This window comes from Festucalex cinctus, chromosome 10 (assembly GCF_051991245.1).
Source record: "Festucalex cinctus isolate MCC-2025b chromosome 10, RoL_Fcin_1.0, whole genome shotgun sequence".
Lineage (NCBI taxonomy): Eukaryota > Metazoa > Chordata > Actinopteri > Syngnathiformes > Syngnathidae > Festucalex > Festucalex cinctus.
In genome coordinates this window covers 21867450-21880609 of record NC_135420.1, presented here as the reverse complement: position 1 = coordinate 21880609, position 13160 = coordinate 21867450, and the positions used below count along the sequence as shown (strand labels likewise).

Here is a 13160-nt window from a genome sequence, read left to right as displayed (position 1 = left end):
TGCAATAAGGCCACATTCAAGCTATGAATGACCCATGTGTCCAGACTTAATGGCCACCTTGTACAATAGTTTCCCCACCCCTGCACAGATCATAAAAATAATCAAATTATAAGTAATTTTGTGCATATTATAAGTAATTTCTGCAGCATATTTTGAGTGTGCGTGTTCATAGCTGCATCTTTAGCCACTCGTCCAGCGCACTTATTTATATTGGACCTAAAAGTACACAAGCATAACCTCCTCCTCATCTTTCACGCCATTTAAAAAAAAAAGACACTTCAAGCCTCACATCTTCACCAGACAGTCATGGACCAGACTCCCTGAAATTGGGAGCGGTCACCTCAATGGAGGATCCAACGGGATTAGAGGACAAGAATTCCAACGGAAGGGACCATCATCAGCATTCAAATGTATCTACTCCCATCCACACTCTAATCCTGCTGTCTTTTCCGAGGTGCCTGCAGACATGTAGCATGTGTTTGTGTTTTGTGGGGGAGGACAGGGAGACTTTTGGGACTATTGACCTCAGGAGTTTGGATTTGAACAGTGACAGCCTGGATGCGCATACCATGTGAGGGGAAAGAAGTTAAAAGGAGTTGGTGGAAAAAGGGGGGGGGGGGGGGGGTGAAATGTAAATTGTTTTTTTTGTACCTTGGCTTTAATTTATTAAATATACTGTATCTAAGACTGCAGCTTGCTCCTGACTTAGTTTTTTTTAAATGTACAACTGATTAGATTTATTACACTGCATGAATATTGGAAAAAGTTCCAAAATGGTGCACAAAAGTGAAAAAATGGCACACTGGTTAAAAAAAAAAAAGAAAAAAGATGAAGTGTGTATAATTGGGAAAAAAAATGCGTAAGAAATGTGGAATTTACAACAAAAATACTGGTAAAGAAGTATTAGGAAAAAGAAATTGTAAAAAATATTAGAAGAAAATTATACAAATAAAAAAAGAGATGGAAATTTAATATTGAAATTGTGAAAAATTAAAACCAGAACAGTTTTGACCTAGAAAATACACAAAAATACAAAATTATTATATGACAAGTACTTTGGGGGGGGGGGGTGTATTCAATTAAAAATGGACAAATATGAGAAATCAAAAATGACAAAAAAACAAAAACAAGATAGGCCTACTACAAAATATTGAAAATAGTGTAGAACATTAACTGATCTATTTCCAGATTTATTAAGTGTACAAAGAGAATAAACATTTGATGATAAATACAAAAGAAAAAATACAAAATTAATAAGAACATTGATTCTGGTTGTTTTAAATAAAAATATAAAACTGATGTATAAAAATATTTAAAAATGTAAATTAAATAAAACAAAAAAAACATTAGTATTAAGTATTATTAGATGTTAATTACACAACAGTAAACTTTTTCTTTTATTATTACAATAAACTAGAACCTAATTCAAAATAATACAAAAAAAATGTACAATAATAATCAACCTTTCAACTGATTTATTGCTTGCGAGTTGAGGCCACACTCAATCCCCCTTTGTTGTGGCCCGTGATGCGTTCAAGTGTCACAAGGTTGTCTTCAGAATCCCTTACCCTCCTTGAGATAAGCACTGCGCATGCGCATGGCAGCACTCACCTCTGCGTCTCGCAGTGAAGTCCACGCGGATGTCACTACTCGTTTCATTCGTTCTGTCAGCCGCCGCCACACCACCGTCAACTCACCCCGTTCTCCCCTCTGCCGACTACGCGTCACCTTTTTCGGGGACGAGAAGAAGAAGAGCACACTTTGACGTAAGTTAGCCAACTTTGGAGGGAGGACTAAGCGAGTAGCTAGTTTAGCTTCTCTCGTTACTAATGGCGCTAAATTAAAACAAAAAAAAAGTAGGATACTGTTTAATTAAATATCCCAAATGGTAGTCCTTCAGGAACAGTAGAATATGTACCAAGGATGTACTGTGCAGCCAAAAATTATGTGAAATCCTGTGTCTGTATGTTCAACTTTTGCCATCACGTGTGTGAGAGAGTTTTCGTGCGCGTGAGTTTGGTTAGAGAGAGAGAGAGAGAGAGAGAGAGAGAGAGAAATGAACACTGTACATTTGTCCTAAATGTGTATGATGTGGAATGTAACCTGTGGAAACCCCTTATTCTTCTTCTTTCGGCTTTTCCCTTCAGGGGTCGGCACAGCGAATCAGTTGCCTCCATCTAACCCTGTCCTCTGCATCCTCTGCTCTCACACTAACTACCTTCATGTCCTCTTGAACTACATCCATAAACCTCCTCTTTGGTATAACCTGCGGAATCCCCGATTATTAATAATAGTAGTCTCTGATTATTGTTATTGATCAAGAAAGTCATGTGATTGATTGTATTTGCAAATGTCCAATTTATTGTCGAAAAAGAGTCCCAGTATCTACTTGGACTGTGTCATGCTTGGTGGAATCTGATGAGATTATCGTTGTTGACCCAGTCTATGCTGAGCTGATGTATTTACATCGATAAAGAAAGCAGACACCGTTTTTACAAAATAGAACAGAACTATTAGACTTTTTTTTTTTTTTTTTACAATAATAACACAATGATGCCATTAAAGAATAACGTTTCCCTAAACAGACTGTGTTCAACTTTTTAATTTGTGCCAGCCATGGCAGTGGTGAGGTTTTATGGCGGTGAGGTGAAGGGGCGGAGCCTCCAGCAGGCGGCCAAACTCTATCCCCAGCTGTGCATCTCCACAGAGCTTTGTTACAATGTGGAGCTGACAGGTAAGTGCTAAATAATTGTCCAAATAGCTGACATAACAGTAAACGTATAAAGTCTACACACCCCTGTTCAAAGACCAATTTTTTTGTAAAAAATAAATCCATCCATCCATCCATTTTCTTGACCGCTTATTCCTCACAAGGGTCGCGGGTAAAAAATAAATGAATAAATAAATAAGAAAACACTTAGAAATGATTTATCTTCATCTTATTTTTATGTAAGAAAATCTGTCATTTGCACGTGAGTCTGTAGACTTTGTAGACTCTATAAATCAATGACTATGATCTGTGCATGCGGCAGGAAGTGACAGTCTAAGTGCAGAACACAAGGATGTCCTCGTCTGGCTGTTCCAACCTCCGCTGCAGGCAGAAATGCTCTGTGAGACGCCCAAACTAAAAGAGGAGGATGGGGCTACTCTGGTAGAGATTGGACCCAGGTACTCAAAATTAATGTCTCAAAAGTTGGACTCAAAAGCATAATCACGTTTGACATGTTTTTTTTTTTTTTTTTTTTTTTTTTTTTTTAAATAGTCAATGGTTGAAAATATATATTGATGCAGAAAATAATACAAAAATATTAGATAGATTTGTTTGAAAAAATACAAGTTACTAAACAAAAAAATTACATGAAAAATACATAAATATTAAAACTAATGCAAATAATATGACAAATATTTTTTAAAATAGATTTTAGAAAATAGTACTGAAAATAAATGTGAAGATGCAAATGAAACCACATTCAGCAAAATTTAAAAATATTAGACAAAACTAAAAATGTACTTTGCATTTTTTCTTGACTGTGAATGTTCAAAATGATTGCAATCATATATTTGCTTTATTGTTAATTGTACTCTTAAGGCTGAACTTCTCCACTGCGTGGTCCACCAACGCCGTGTCCATCTGCCAGAGCGCCGGCCTCACCAACGTCACACGTATTGAATTGTCACGGAGATTTCTTATCAAGGTGAGTAACTGAGCTTGCCTTCAATGAATAACATTCAGTATGGCGACGGCACAATGACCCGACTGGTTAGCACCAGACCCTTTCTGTTGTACATGAAAAATACACAAGTATTAATACAATCACGTTCGTATACTGTATGTGCTATTACGTTTAGCTGCTATATCACGGTTAACTGTTTTTTTTTCTCCCCAGTTTACTTATTTACCAGAATGCCCTTGCATTTGGGAAAGGAGAGCCACAGTCACCATTGTGCTTTTTCAGCCCTTAATATATTTGAACCGCAATAAATGCTAACATGTTACTTTCTTTGTCTTCTCCTCGAGCCGAAGGATAACGGCGACACGGCTGAAGTCCAGAAAGATGTGAAGAATCTGATAATCCTCCTGCACGACAGCATGACGGAGTGCGTCTACGAGCGCCCCATCGCCACCTTCGCCGTGGATGCCCGAGCACAGCCAGTGTTTGAGGTGGACGTCCTGGGCGAGGGGCGAGCAGCTCTCGAGAAGGCCAATGATCAGCTGGGTGAAATGTCCTTTTTTGCAGTAATTTCTTCCCTTTTTAGCATACACATCAACTTTCTGTTCTCTTCTTCACGGCCCCTTTTCAGTGTGGCTGGTCTCAGTCTGCTGGTGGAGGTAATAGTGTCACATGAAGCGCACGCTAATGTTATTAGTTGTCACACCACTGCCATGCTTCTCATTATCTTGCACGTGCTTGTGTGTGTGACCCCACATATGAGCAACAGTGAATATGACATTTTGCATGACACTCACTGGATGCTCAAAAATATTAAGAAAATCCACAAATATTAGAAAAAAAATACTGGACAAAAATATTTGATAATAATATAAAATTATTAGACATGCAAAGGTAGATGAAGATGAATTATACACAAATTTTGGATTCAATCACGTTATACAATCCACATATGTTATATGATCAAATATAAGAAATATTTGTGAAAAAATACAGATTATTTGGTACATTAAAAAAAATACACAATTCTGGGGGAAAAATAGAACAAACATTTTTTTTCAATTATGATTGAATACTGTACTACATAATAGAAAAAAATAAAAGAAAATCAAAACAATTATATAAAAATCTTTGAAAATATTTACTTTAAAAAAAGAAAATATCTTAAAAATACCACATTATTAGATTAAAAAAAATGTAGAAAAACATAGTGTCATAAAAAAAATGTAGAAAATACAAACAATTTGAAAATATTGAGACTTGAAAAATATGACAAAATATTAAAAGAATAAAACAATTTGTTCTAGTAATATATTTTTCAAGTCCATAAAAATTGATCTTCTTGCGGCATTGCCAATTTTCTTTCTTAATGCGTCATGCTTATAAGTGTCCCTTTATGGAATTTGTGAGTGGGAAAAATAAATATACCCATTCAAAATGACATGAATTTATTTAAATATTTCTTGAACACATTGAAATTACAAACAAAGGAGAGAGAGAGAAAAAAAAAAAAAGACACTCACCGGGAACGTGTCTTTTGATTATTATTTTTTCCCTGCTATGATTATAACATCCAAAATAAACAAACATGGAGTCAAAGAAAACCACAAGTGAGTATCTTGCGCATATGCGTCACGCAGGTCTGGCCTTCGACTCCTGGGATCTGGACATGTACACTGCAATGTTCCAGAAGATCCAGAGGAACCCGACCAGCGTGGAGTGTTTCGACCTGGCCCAGTCCAACAGTGAGCACAGCCGTCACTGGTTCTTCCGGGGCCGCGTGTTCATCGATGGGCGGGAGCAGAAGGAGACGCTCTTCCGCCTCATCATGGACACGCAGACGCACAGCAATGGCAACAATGTCATCAAGTTCTGCGACAACAGCAGGTAGGACACAAGTGAACAAGACGCTGGGTGTTTGTGAACTGCGTTAGTGTAAGTGTATATGTGTTTAGCGGTATCAAAGGCATGGAGCTTGAGTGCATCTACCCCAAAGACACGTCCCAAGCAAGTCCCTATGAAACGCACCGGTCGCTGCGACATGTCATCTTCACTGCCGAGACGCACAACTTCCCAACAGGTCAGATCACAGATTACAAATGTTTTTTGAGCCAAGGCTCATATTTCACATGAGAAAATAAACTTATGCCGTTTTTTTTAGAAATACGCAAGATAACACAAGATTTTGATGATGTCTCTTTTGAAATAAATTTACGTCAACAAGCTTCTGTTGTGGTTAAATGCACAGGCGTAGCCCCATTTAGTGGCGCCACCACGGGCACCGGGGGCCGCATCCGAGACGTCCAGAGTGCCGGGCGTGGAGGCCACGTCATCGCTGGCACCGCTGGATACTGCTTTGGCAACCTCCACATACCAGGTCCAAAACTCACCTGCTTTCAAAGCCAATGGAGTTTATTCCCTCAGCGCACAATTTAACGCCTCCCGACGTTCTCTGCAGGTTACGCGCTTCCCTGGGAGCAAGACGGAGACGGATGGGAGTACCCCACCAGCTTCGCCCCGCCGTTGCAGGTGGCCATCGAGGCTAGCGATGGTGCTTCGGACTACGGCAACAAGTTTGGGGAGCCGGTTCTGTCAGGTGGGTAGATGAAACATTAGGACACAGAAATGTGAGGCAAAAAAAACTAGACTGATATTTTATTTGCTAGGATTTGCCCGTTCGTTTGGCATGCGACTGCCCAATGGGGAGCGGCGAGAGTGGATTAAGCCCATCATGTTCAGCGGAGGGCTCGGCTCCATTGAGGATGCACATGTAAAGAAAGAGCAGCCTGAGAAAGGTAGAGTTAGTTTTTACATAATCTATATTTATGTATCTGTCTGGACTACAGTACTTTTACATCAGTGGAACACTCTCTCTGCTGCATTCATCAATCAGGAATGGAGGTGGTGAAGATCGGCGGCCCAGTGTATCGAATCGGCGTGGGAGGAGGGGCGGCTTCCTCTGTTCAGGTACGACCGCTAAAACCTCTGTTGTGTTGATGATCAATGGCTTGAAATTAATACTTGAATTTGTTTTGGCGCCCGGCAGGTGCAAGGCGACAACTCCAGTGACAGAGACCTGGGCGCCGTGCAGCGAGGAGACGCCGAGATGGAGCAGAAGATGAATCGAGCGCTGAGGGCCTGCCTGGAACGACGCGGCGGCAATCCCATCTGCAGCATCCATGACCAGGGAGCGGGAGGGAACGGTAGGACGGAATCCATGGTGATTTAATGATAGAAATCGCATTTTTTTTTAATTTCCAGGAAATGTTCTAAAGGAGCTGAGCGAACCTGCTGGTGCTATCATCTACTGCAGCAGATTTAAGGTGAGATGCAGTGGAAAAATGCAAAACCTCAAAGGTACTCCTACAAGAGAACAATCTTTCTGGAATTAGAACAGATTGATTTGTATTCTATTCATTTTAATAGGAAACATTGTTTCGGTTCACAAATCTTGAAAAAAATGGCTATACTAATCGGGTGTTTCTCATTTCAGAAAGGCGACCCGACACTGAGCGTGCTGGAGTTGTGGGGGGCCGAGTACCAGGAGAGCAACGCCCTGCTGCTGCGCCCATCAGACCGCTCCTTCCTGGAGAGGGTGTGCCAGCGGGAGAAATGCCCTGTGGACTTTGTGGGGAACATCACCGGTGACGGCAAGGTGCGGGGAGAGGAGGGGGCTTGAAGGAGACATTTTATGCCCCCCTTTTTTTGTTTTTAACAAAGTTGAACAATATAAAACAGTTAACTCCCTGATGTCTTAACATATTTGTTGTCAAAATAGCCAAGGATCAATTAATATAGTATTAAACACACACCCCATGCCCTCCCTCAGATTATACTTGTGGACGACGAGAGCACAGTTGGCGAGCCAGTCGGCAACGGGCGTCATCCCGTGGACCTGCAGCTGGAATGGGTGCTCGGCAAAATGCCCCAAAAGGAATTCAAGATGGAGCGTTTGAGCCCCGCGCTTCGGCCGTTGCGTCTTCCCACCGGGCTGACCGTCAGAGACGCCCTGGAGAGAGTTTTACGTTTGCCAGCTGTGGCCTCCAAACGCTACCTAACCAATAAGGTTTGTATGTTAGTTGGTCCTCGGATTTAAATAAAAATAAATCAACCAAAAACAGATCAGTGATCGAAAAATGCACCATTTGATGAAAATTCTGACCAATAAGGCTTTTATATTATTATTATTATTTTTTTTAAGTCTACTTGATCATTGATTTCCCACTAAGGGAATTCATTTGATCAATGACTGCAATATCAACTTTTCAACAATAGGGGGTGCTAATAGACTAAGAGGGCAAAAATCTTATCGATCCATTTTTGTGCTCGACTACTAGTGGTGGGAATCTGACTGTCTCACGATTCAATTCCCATTTTTGGGTCTTCGATTCAAATGATTTGATTAAGACTTCTGCTTTAATTTATAGATGTGCAAAGAATCGTCATGATCTACTCCAGTCTGACTCGCTAATGCTAATTAGCACGTTTTTATCACTCAAAATAACGGCTACTCATATAAAACGCTTCAGGAATGTCTACAGTGAAGCATGTTAATATCATTATTCACCGACATATGCTCTTCCTACGCTGCAAAAAAAATAAAAAATGTTATTGGCATAACATGATCTTGACTTCTTCCGTCTACTCTCTAATGTGGTTACAACAGCAGTGTATAAAAACCATGCTGCCCCTAAGTGGCCAAATTGTGTACAACGTGAACATCGCACAAGCGCAAGACAGTATAAAATAATTTAAATAAAATTGATTTTGGGACATTTAAAATCAATTCTGAATCTTACTAAACAAGAATCGCAATTCTTATGAGAATCGATTTTTTTTTTTTTTGCACACTTCTATCGACTACTTTGATTAGTCAACTTTTTGTTTCTCCCAGCCATTACAGTATTATTAAAATAATTGCAAGTAATACTACAAAAGATAACCCAGAATATATTAACCATCGCCCTAAAAAAAATACACAAATCAATCAATCAATCGATTCCCCCCTTTATGACTTCAGGTGGACAGGTCCGTGACGGGATTGATCGCCCAGCAACAGTGCGTGGGCCCCCTTCACACGCCGCTGGCGGACGTGGCCGTGGTGGCCCTGTCGCCGTTGGGCCTGCAGGGGGCGGCGACGGCCATCGGCGAGCAGCCCGTCAAAGCGCTGGTCAACGCAGCGGCGGGCGCTCGCATGGCGGTCGGCGAAGCGCTCACCAACTTGATGTTTGCCAGGGTCACTGCGCTAAAGGTGAGCAAACATGACAAAACAAAAAGATACCATTATAGCTTTTGTCTTCTGGAGTGGAGCATTTTTTTTATTTTTTTATTTTAATGCATGGGTTTTAGGACGTGAAGTGCAGCGGGAACTGGATGTGGGCCGCGAAGCTGCCCGGCGAGGGGGCGCTCCTTTGGGACTCATGCCGAGCCATGTGTCAGGTGATGGGGGAGCTGGGTGTGGCCATCGACGGCGGCAAGGACTCGCTGAGTATGGCCGCGCGCGTGGGGAAGGAGACCGTCAAAGCTCCAGGTATGCTCGCAAATTTTCGTGAGCAAATAATACAATACTGTACGTGCTAAGATTGCTTGTGTTTCAGGAGCTCTAGTTATCTCGGCCTATGCCGTGTGTCCCGACGTTAGTGCCACCGTCACGCCTGATCTTGAGGATCCAGACGGCAAAGGTAACAACACACATACCAAAGAGGTGTTCCAGCCCTGACATTGGACTCATGTGCAGGAGTGCTGCTGTGGGTTCCTCTCAGTCCGGGCCAGCACCGTCTCGGTGGTTCGGCTCTGGCTCAGTGCTACGCTCAGCTGGGAGATTGTTCTCCCGACATGGAGCAGCCACAACTCCTGGCCGCCTGCTTCAACACCACACAGACGCTCATAAACGGTCAGTTTGAAGTTCGAAACTCACCAGTTTGTAATGGCTTGTCCTTTTAATGTAAATCATCCAGGGATGATGTCCATAAATAAATTTGTGCCAAAGGGAAATATAATTTTCCAGACTGAATTACAATGTTAAATGTATATGATTTGAGGGCAATTTAATAATAATAACAACATCAAATAATAATAATAATAATAATGATAATAATAACAATAATAACATCAAATTTGGGCAAAATCGCTAAATTGCAAATTTAAAAAAAATAAAAATAAAATTAAAAACAAATTTAGAGAATTTTATGTATCAATTTTAAAATAAAAAAATAATGAAAATGTATAATGTTAGGTTGTTTTCAATTTAAGTTTGAGTGAATAATAAAATCAAAATTGGGCAAGATAGCTATTAAGGAGTTGCAATGTGTGCTCCCTCAGATCGTCTGCTGAGCGCAGGACACGACATCAGCGACGGAGGTCTCATTTCCTGCTTGCTGGAGATGGCGTTTGCCGGAAACCGTGGCGTGGACGTGGATCTGCCGTCTCTGGGAGCCCCGGGAGGTGAGGGAGAAGGTTATTATTTTTGTAACTTTGCATCGGCTCATTTATTGTTTGTCCAGAGATCAGATTTTAAAGTAACAAATTAGAAATGATGAATAAACATGAAAGATGTAAATTAGTGATCTAATTAAAAAAACATCATGTATTTAATTATTGAAACATTCAAATATTGCAAGACACTTGATAGTATGAATGCTCAGTGGGCCGGAATAAAGAACAGAGCAGGCCTTATGTGGCCCCTGGCCATACTTTGCACCCCCCCGCATAAGCTTCTTCAAGTGTACCAAATTAAGTTGTTGTTTTTTTTATCCTCTATGCAGTCATGGAGTTACTCTTCAGTGAAGAGCTTGGTCTGCTTCTGGAGGTGTCGGAGCCTGACGAAGAAAGCGTATGCCGCAGATTCCTTGATGCCGGCGTTGCCTGTCATCGCATCGGCCGAACCAGCGGCTTTGGACCCGAGGCCACGGTGAGACTTTCTCCTGCTCCTCTTTATCACCTCCCTGATGTTTGCAGTATTCACTTCATGTCTATCACACTCCACCTTCACCAGGTTACGGTGCGCGTGGACGGACAAGAAGTGTTGAGGGAACTCTTGCCCGTCCTCCGAGCATTGTGGGAGGAGACCAGCTTCCGGCTGGAGCGCCTGCAGGCCGACGAGCTGTGCGTTCAACAGGAAGAGGAGGGGCTTGCCAGGAGGACGCAGCCGAGCTTTAAAGTCACCTTTGACCCATCTGAGATGCCGCTTAGCAAGCAGCCAGGTAAGACTAACCGGCATCCAGTATGGGCTTCATTTCAGATGGGAAAATTGTCCATTGGTGTGAATCCTTTGAATTATTTTTCATGTACAATTAGTACGGATAGGCGGTAGAAGATGGATGGATGAATTAGTACCTTTAAAAATACATTTTGCAACTTTCTGTCAACTGAAAATGTCATCACAAGGGCTCAGGTAACCAATCATAGCTCAGTTTGTGATTGTCACATGACCAAACCTAGAAAACAGGTGAGCTGTGATTGGTTACCTGAGCCCTTGTGATGTCATTTTCAGTCGATCGCAAGTTGCAAAATGTGTCTTTTGAATGTGCAAATTGTACGTGAAAAATAATGAAAGTATCAAATTAATTACAGAAAAAATATTAACTTTTTATTGCTATAATGGGCTAAATAAGTGAAGTATCTCTTAAAAAAAATAACAGGAAATTATTTCAAATTGACATTGCAGAAAAGTTATATATACATTTAGATTTGGTTAGTGTTTGGTCCGTAACATGTCAGAAAATCTGCAAAAATGTTAATTGGTTTCCAAAGTAAAAGCAGATTTTTTATTTTGACTCAAAAAGATATTTAGTCTTCTTTCCTCGTCGGAGAAGATTTTGGTCTCTAAGTAATTATTAAAATAACAACGATTAATTTGATAATTAATTCGTTGTCTATTAAGCATTGCACCTCTATTTCTGCATGTTTTGTTGTTGCAGCGGTGCAGCCTTGTGTGGCCGTGGTCAGAGAGGAGGGCAGCAACGGAGATCGAGAGATGTCGACCTCTCTCCATATGGCGGGATTTGAGGTTTTGAAACTCTTGACACAGTCAAACTTTAGCTTACCAACAAGATTTTCCAACAAATAGAGCTTTGGTTCACAAATGATCTTTCAGTTGGCTAACAGTCAAAGAGATCTCTCGTTTTTCCGCTTGTAGGTTTGGGACGTGACCATGCAGGACTTGTGCTCCGCCGCCATCACACTGGAGCCATTCAAGGCCATCGTGTTCGTGGGAGGCTTCAGTTATGCTGACGTCCTAGGCTCGGCCAAAGGTTGGGCCGCCACCGTGGCCTACAACGCCGCCGCCAAAGCCCAGTTTGAGCGCTTCCGACAGAGGGCCGACACGCTGAGCCTGGGCGTGTGCAACGGCTGTCAGCTGCTCGCTCTGCTGGGCTGGGTGGGAGAGAGCCAAGATGGCGCGGGTGAGATGCACCGCCGTGCGTCACACTTAAAATATCGTCTGATTAAACAGTTAATAAAATTATTTTTTGGCTACTTTTGGCATCAACTTAAAAAAATATTCTTATCGGGCCCTATGCTTGACCATTGTAAAATATTCAATTTGTCTTTGCAATATTTTAGAGTGACGTTTGTTTCTGTTGTCCAGCATCTGACGTGGTTCTGACCCACAACAAGTCAGGCAGATTCGAGTCTCGTTTTGTCACTGTGGGGATCCAGGCGTCACCGTCAGTGTGGCTAGCCGGCATGGAGGGTTCGGCTCTAGGCGTGTGGGTGGCTCACGGAGAAGGTACTTCGCTTAATCAGTTGATCCACCTAGAACACAATTTCACTTTTATTTTCACTCATAGGTTTGATGAAGTTCCGTAACGCCGAGGTCCTGGATGACATCACCTCAGGCAGTCTGGCCCCGATCCGTTACCTGGACGACAGAGGCAGGCCCACCGAGGAATACCCCCTGAATCCCAACGGCTCGCCCCGGGGGGTGGCAGGCCTGATTTCCCGGGATGGCAGGCACCTGGCCATGATGCCCCACCCGGAGCGATGCACGCTGGGCTGGCAGTGGCCGTGGGCACCCCGCAGCTTCAGGCCGCAGCTGCAGACGTCTCCTTGGCTGCGCATGTTTTGTAACGCCGCCGCCTGGTGCAGCCAATAAGGCTGAATGCACCCTTTGGTTTTGTTTTCTCTCAATGCTACTGCTGTACTTTTTCAACTTTTAGGATTTTTTTTTTTGCCTTTAAAAAAAAATTAGATTTTGATTTTGTTGCCTAAATGAAAAAAAAAAATTAAAGAACTCACACAATTATCTAACATTTTATTGTCACTTAGATGGGGAAAAAAAGAGCGCCATATGGAGGACGTATGAAAGATCAAAATGGAAAAATTGCTGAGTTAATTTTCATTGACCTGAATAGACTGAAGCCTGATTACAAGCAGAGCTGTTCAATCAAGAAGCTACTTAACTATAACTGGTCTGACAAAAACAAGTTGGCTAAAAGGTCTCAAAATTATTAAAAATGAACGTCATAAGGTGAAACTTTTTTTTGACAA

The 13160-nt window shown here is 41.8% G+C and overlaps 1 protein-coding gene across 3 annotated transcripts; it reads left to right on the top strand.

Annotated features, from left to right (window-relative positions):
• Positions 1-1578: 1578 nt before the first annotated feature.
• Positions 1579-12915, top strand: pfas (phosphoribosylformylglycinamidine synthase). Of its 3 annotated transcripts, none has more exons than XM_077535128.1 (26): positions 1579-1766; positions 2615-2734; positions 3033-3168; positions 3590-3695; positions 4019-4217; positions 5312-5558; positions 5627-5751; positions 5920-6048; positions 6130-6267; positions 6338-6466; positions 6565-6638; positions 6718-6874; positions 6933-6994; positions 7165-7326; positions 7501-7737; positions 8692-8922; positions 9021-9201; positions 9269-9352; positions 9409-9564; positions 9993-10115; positions 10436-10581; positions 10666-10873; positions 11591-11679; positions 11809-12073; positions 12259-12399; positions 12461-12915. In XM_077535128.1, the coding sequence occupies exons 2-26, from the start codon at positions 2617-2619 to the stop codon at positions 12763-12765; spliced, it is 3948 nt and encodes a 1315-aa protein (XP_077391254.1). In that variant the 5' UTR covers positions 1579-1766; positions 2615-2616; the 3' UTR covers positions 12766-12915. The 3 variants fall into 3 exon arrangements, with proteins under 3 accessions (XP_077391254.1, XP_077391252.1, XP_077391253.1); XM_077535126.1 differs by having other exon boundaries at positions 9993-10127; XM_077535127.1 differs by having other exon boundaries at positions 2586-2734; positions 9993-10127.
• Positions 12916-13160: the final 245 nt, after the last annotated feature.

Excerpts from the sequence above, each read along its gene's own strand:
- pfas (XM_077535126.1), top strand. The coding sequence starts at position 2,617 with ATGGCAGTGGTGAGGTTTTATGGCGGTGAGGTGAAGGGGCGGAGCCTC. Across the intron at positions 10,874-11,590 it reads GCCGCTTAGCAAGCAGCCAG|CGGTGCAGCCTTGTGTGGCC; the intron begins GTAAGACTAACC and ends TTGTTGTTGCAG. Across the intron at positions 12,400-12,460 it reads GTGGGTGGCTCACGGAGAAG|GTTTGATGAAGTTCCGTAAC; the intron begins GTACTTCGCTTA and ends TTTCACTCATAG.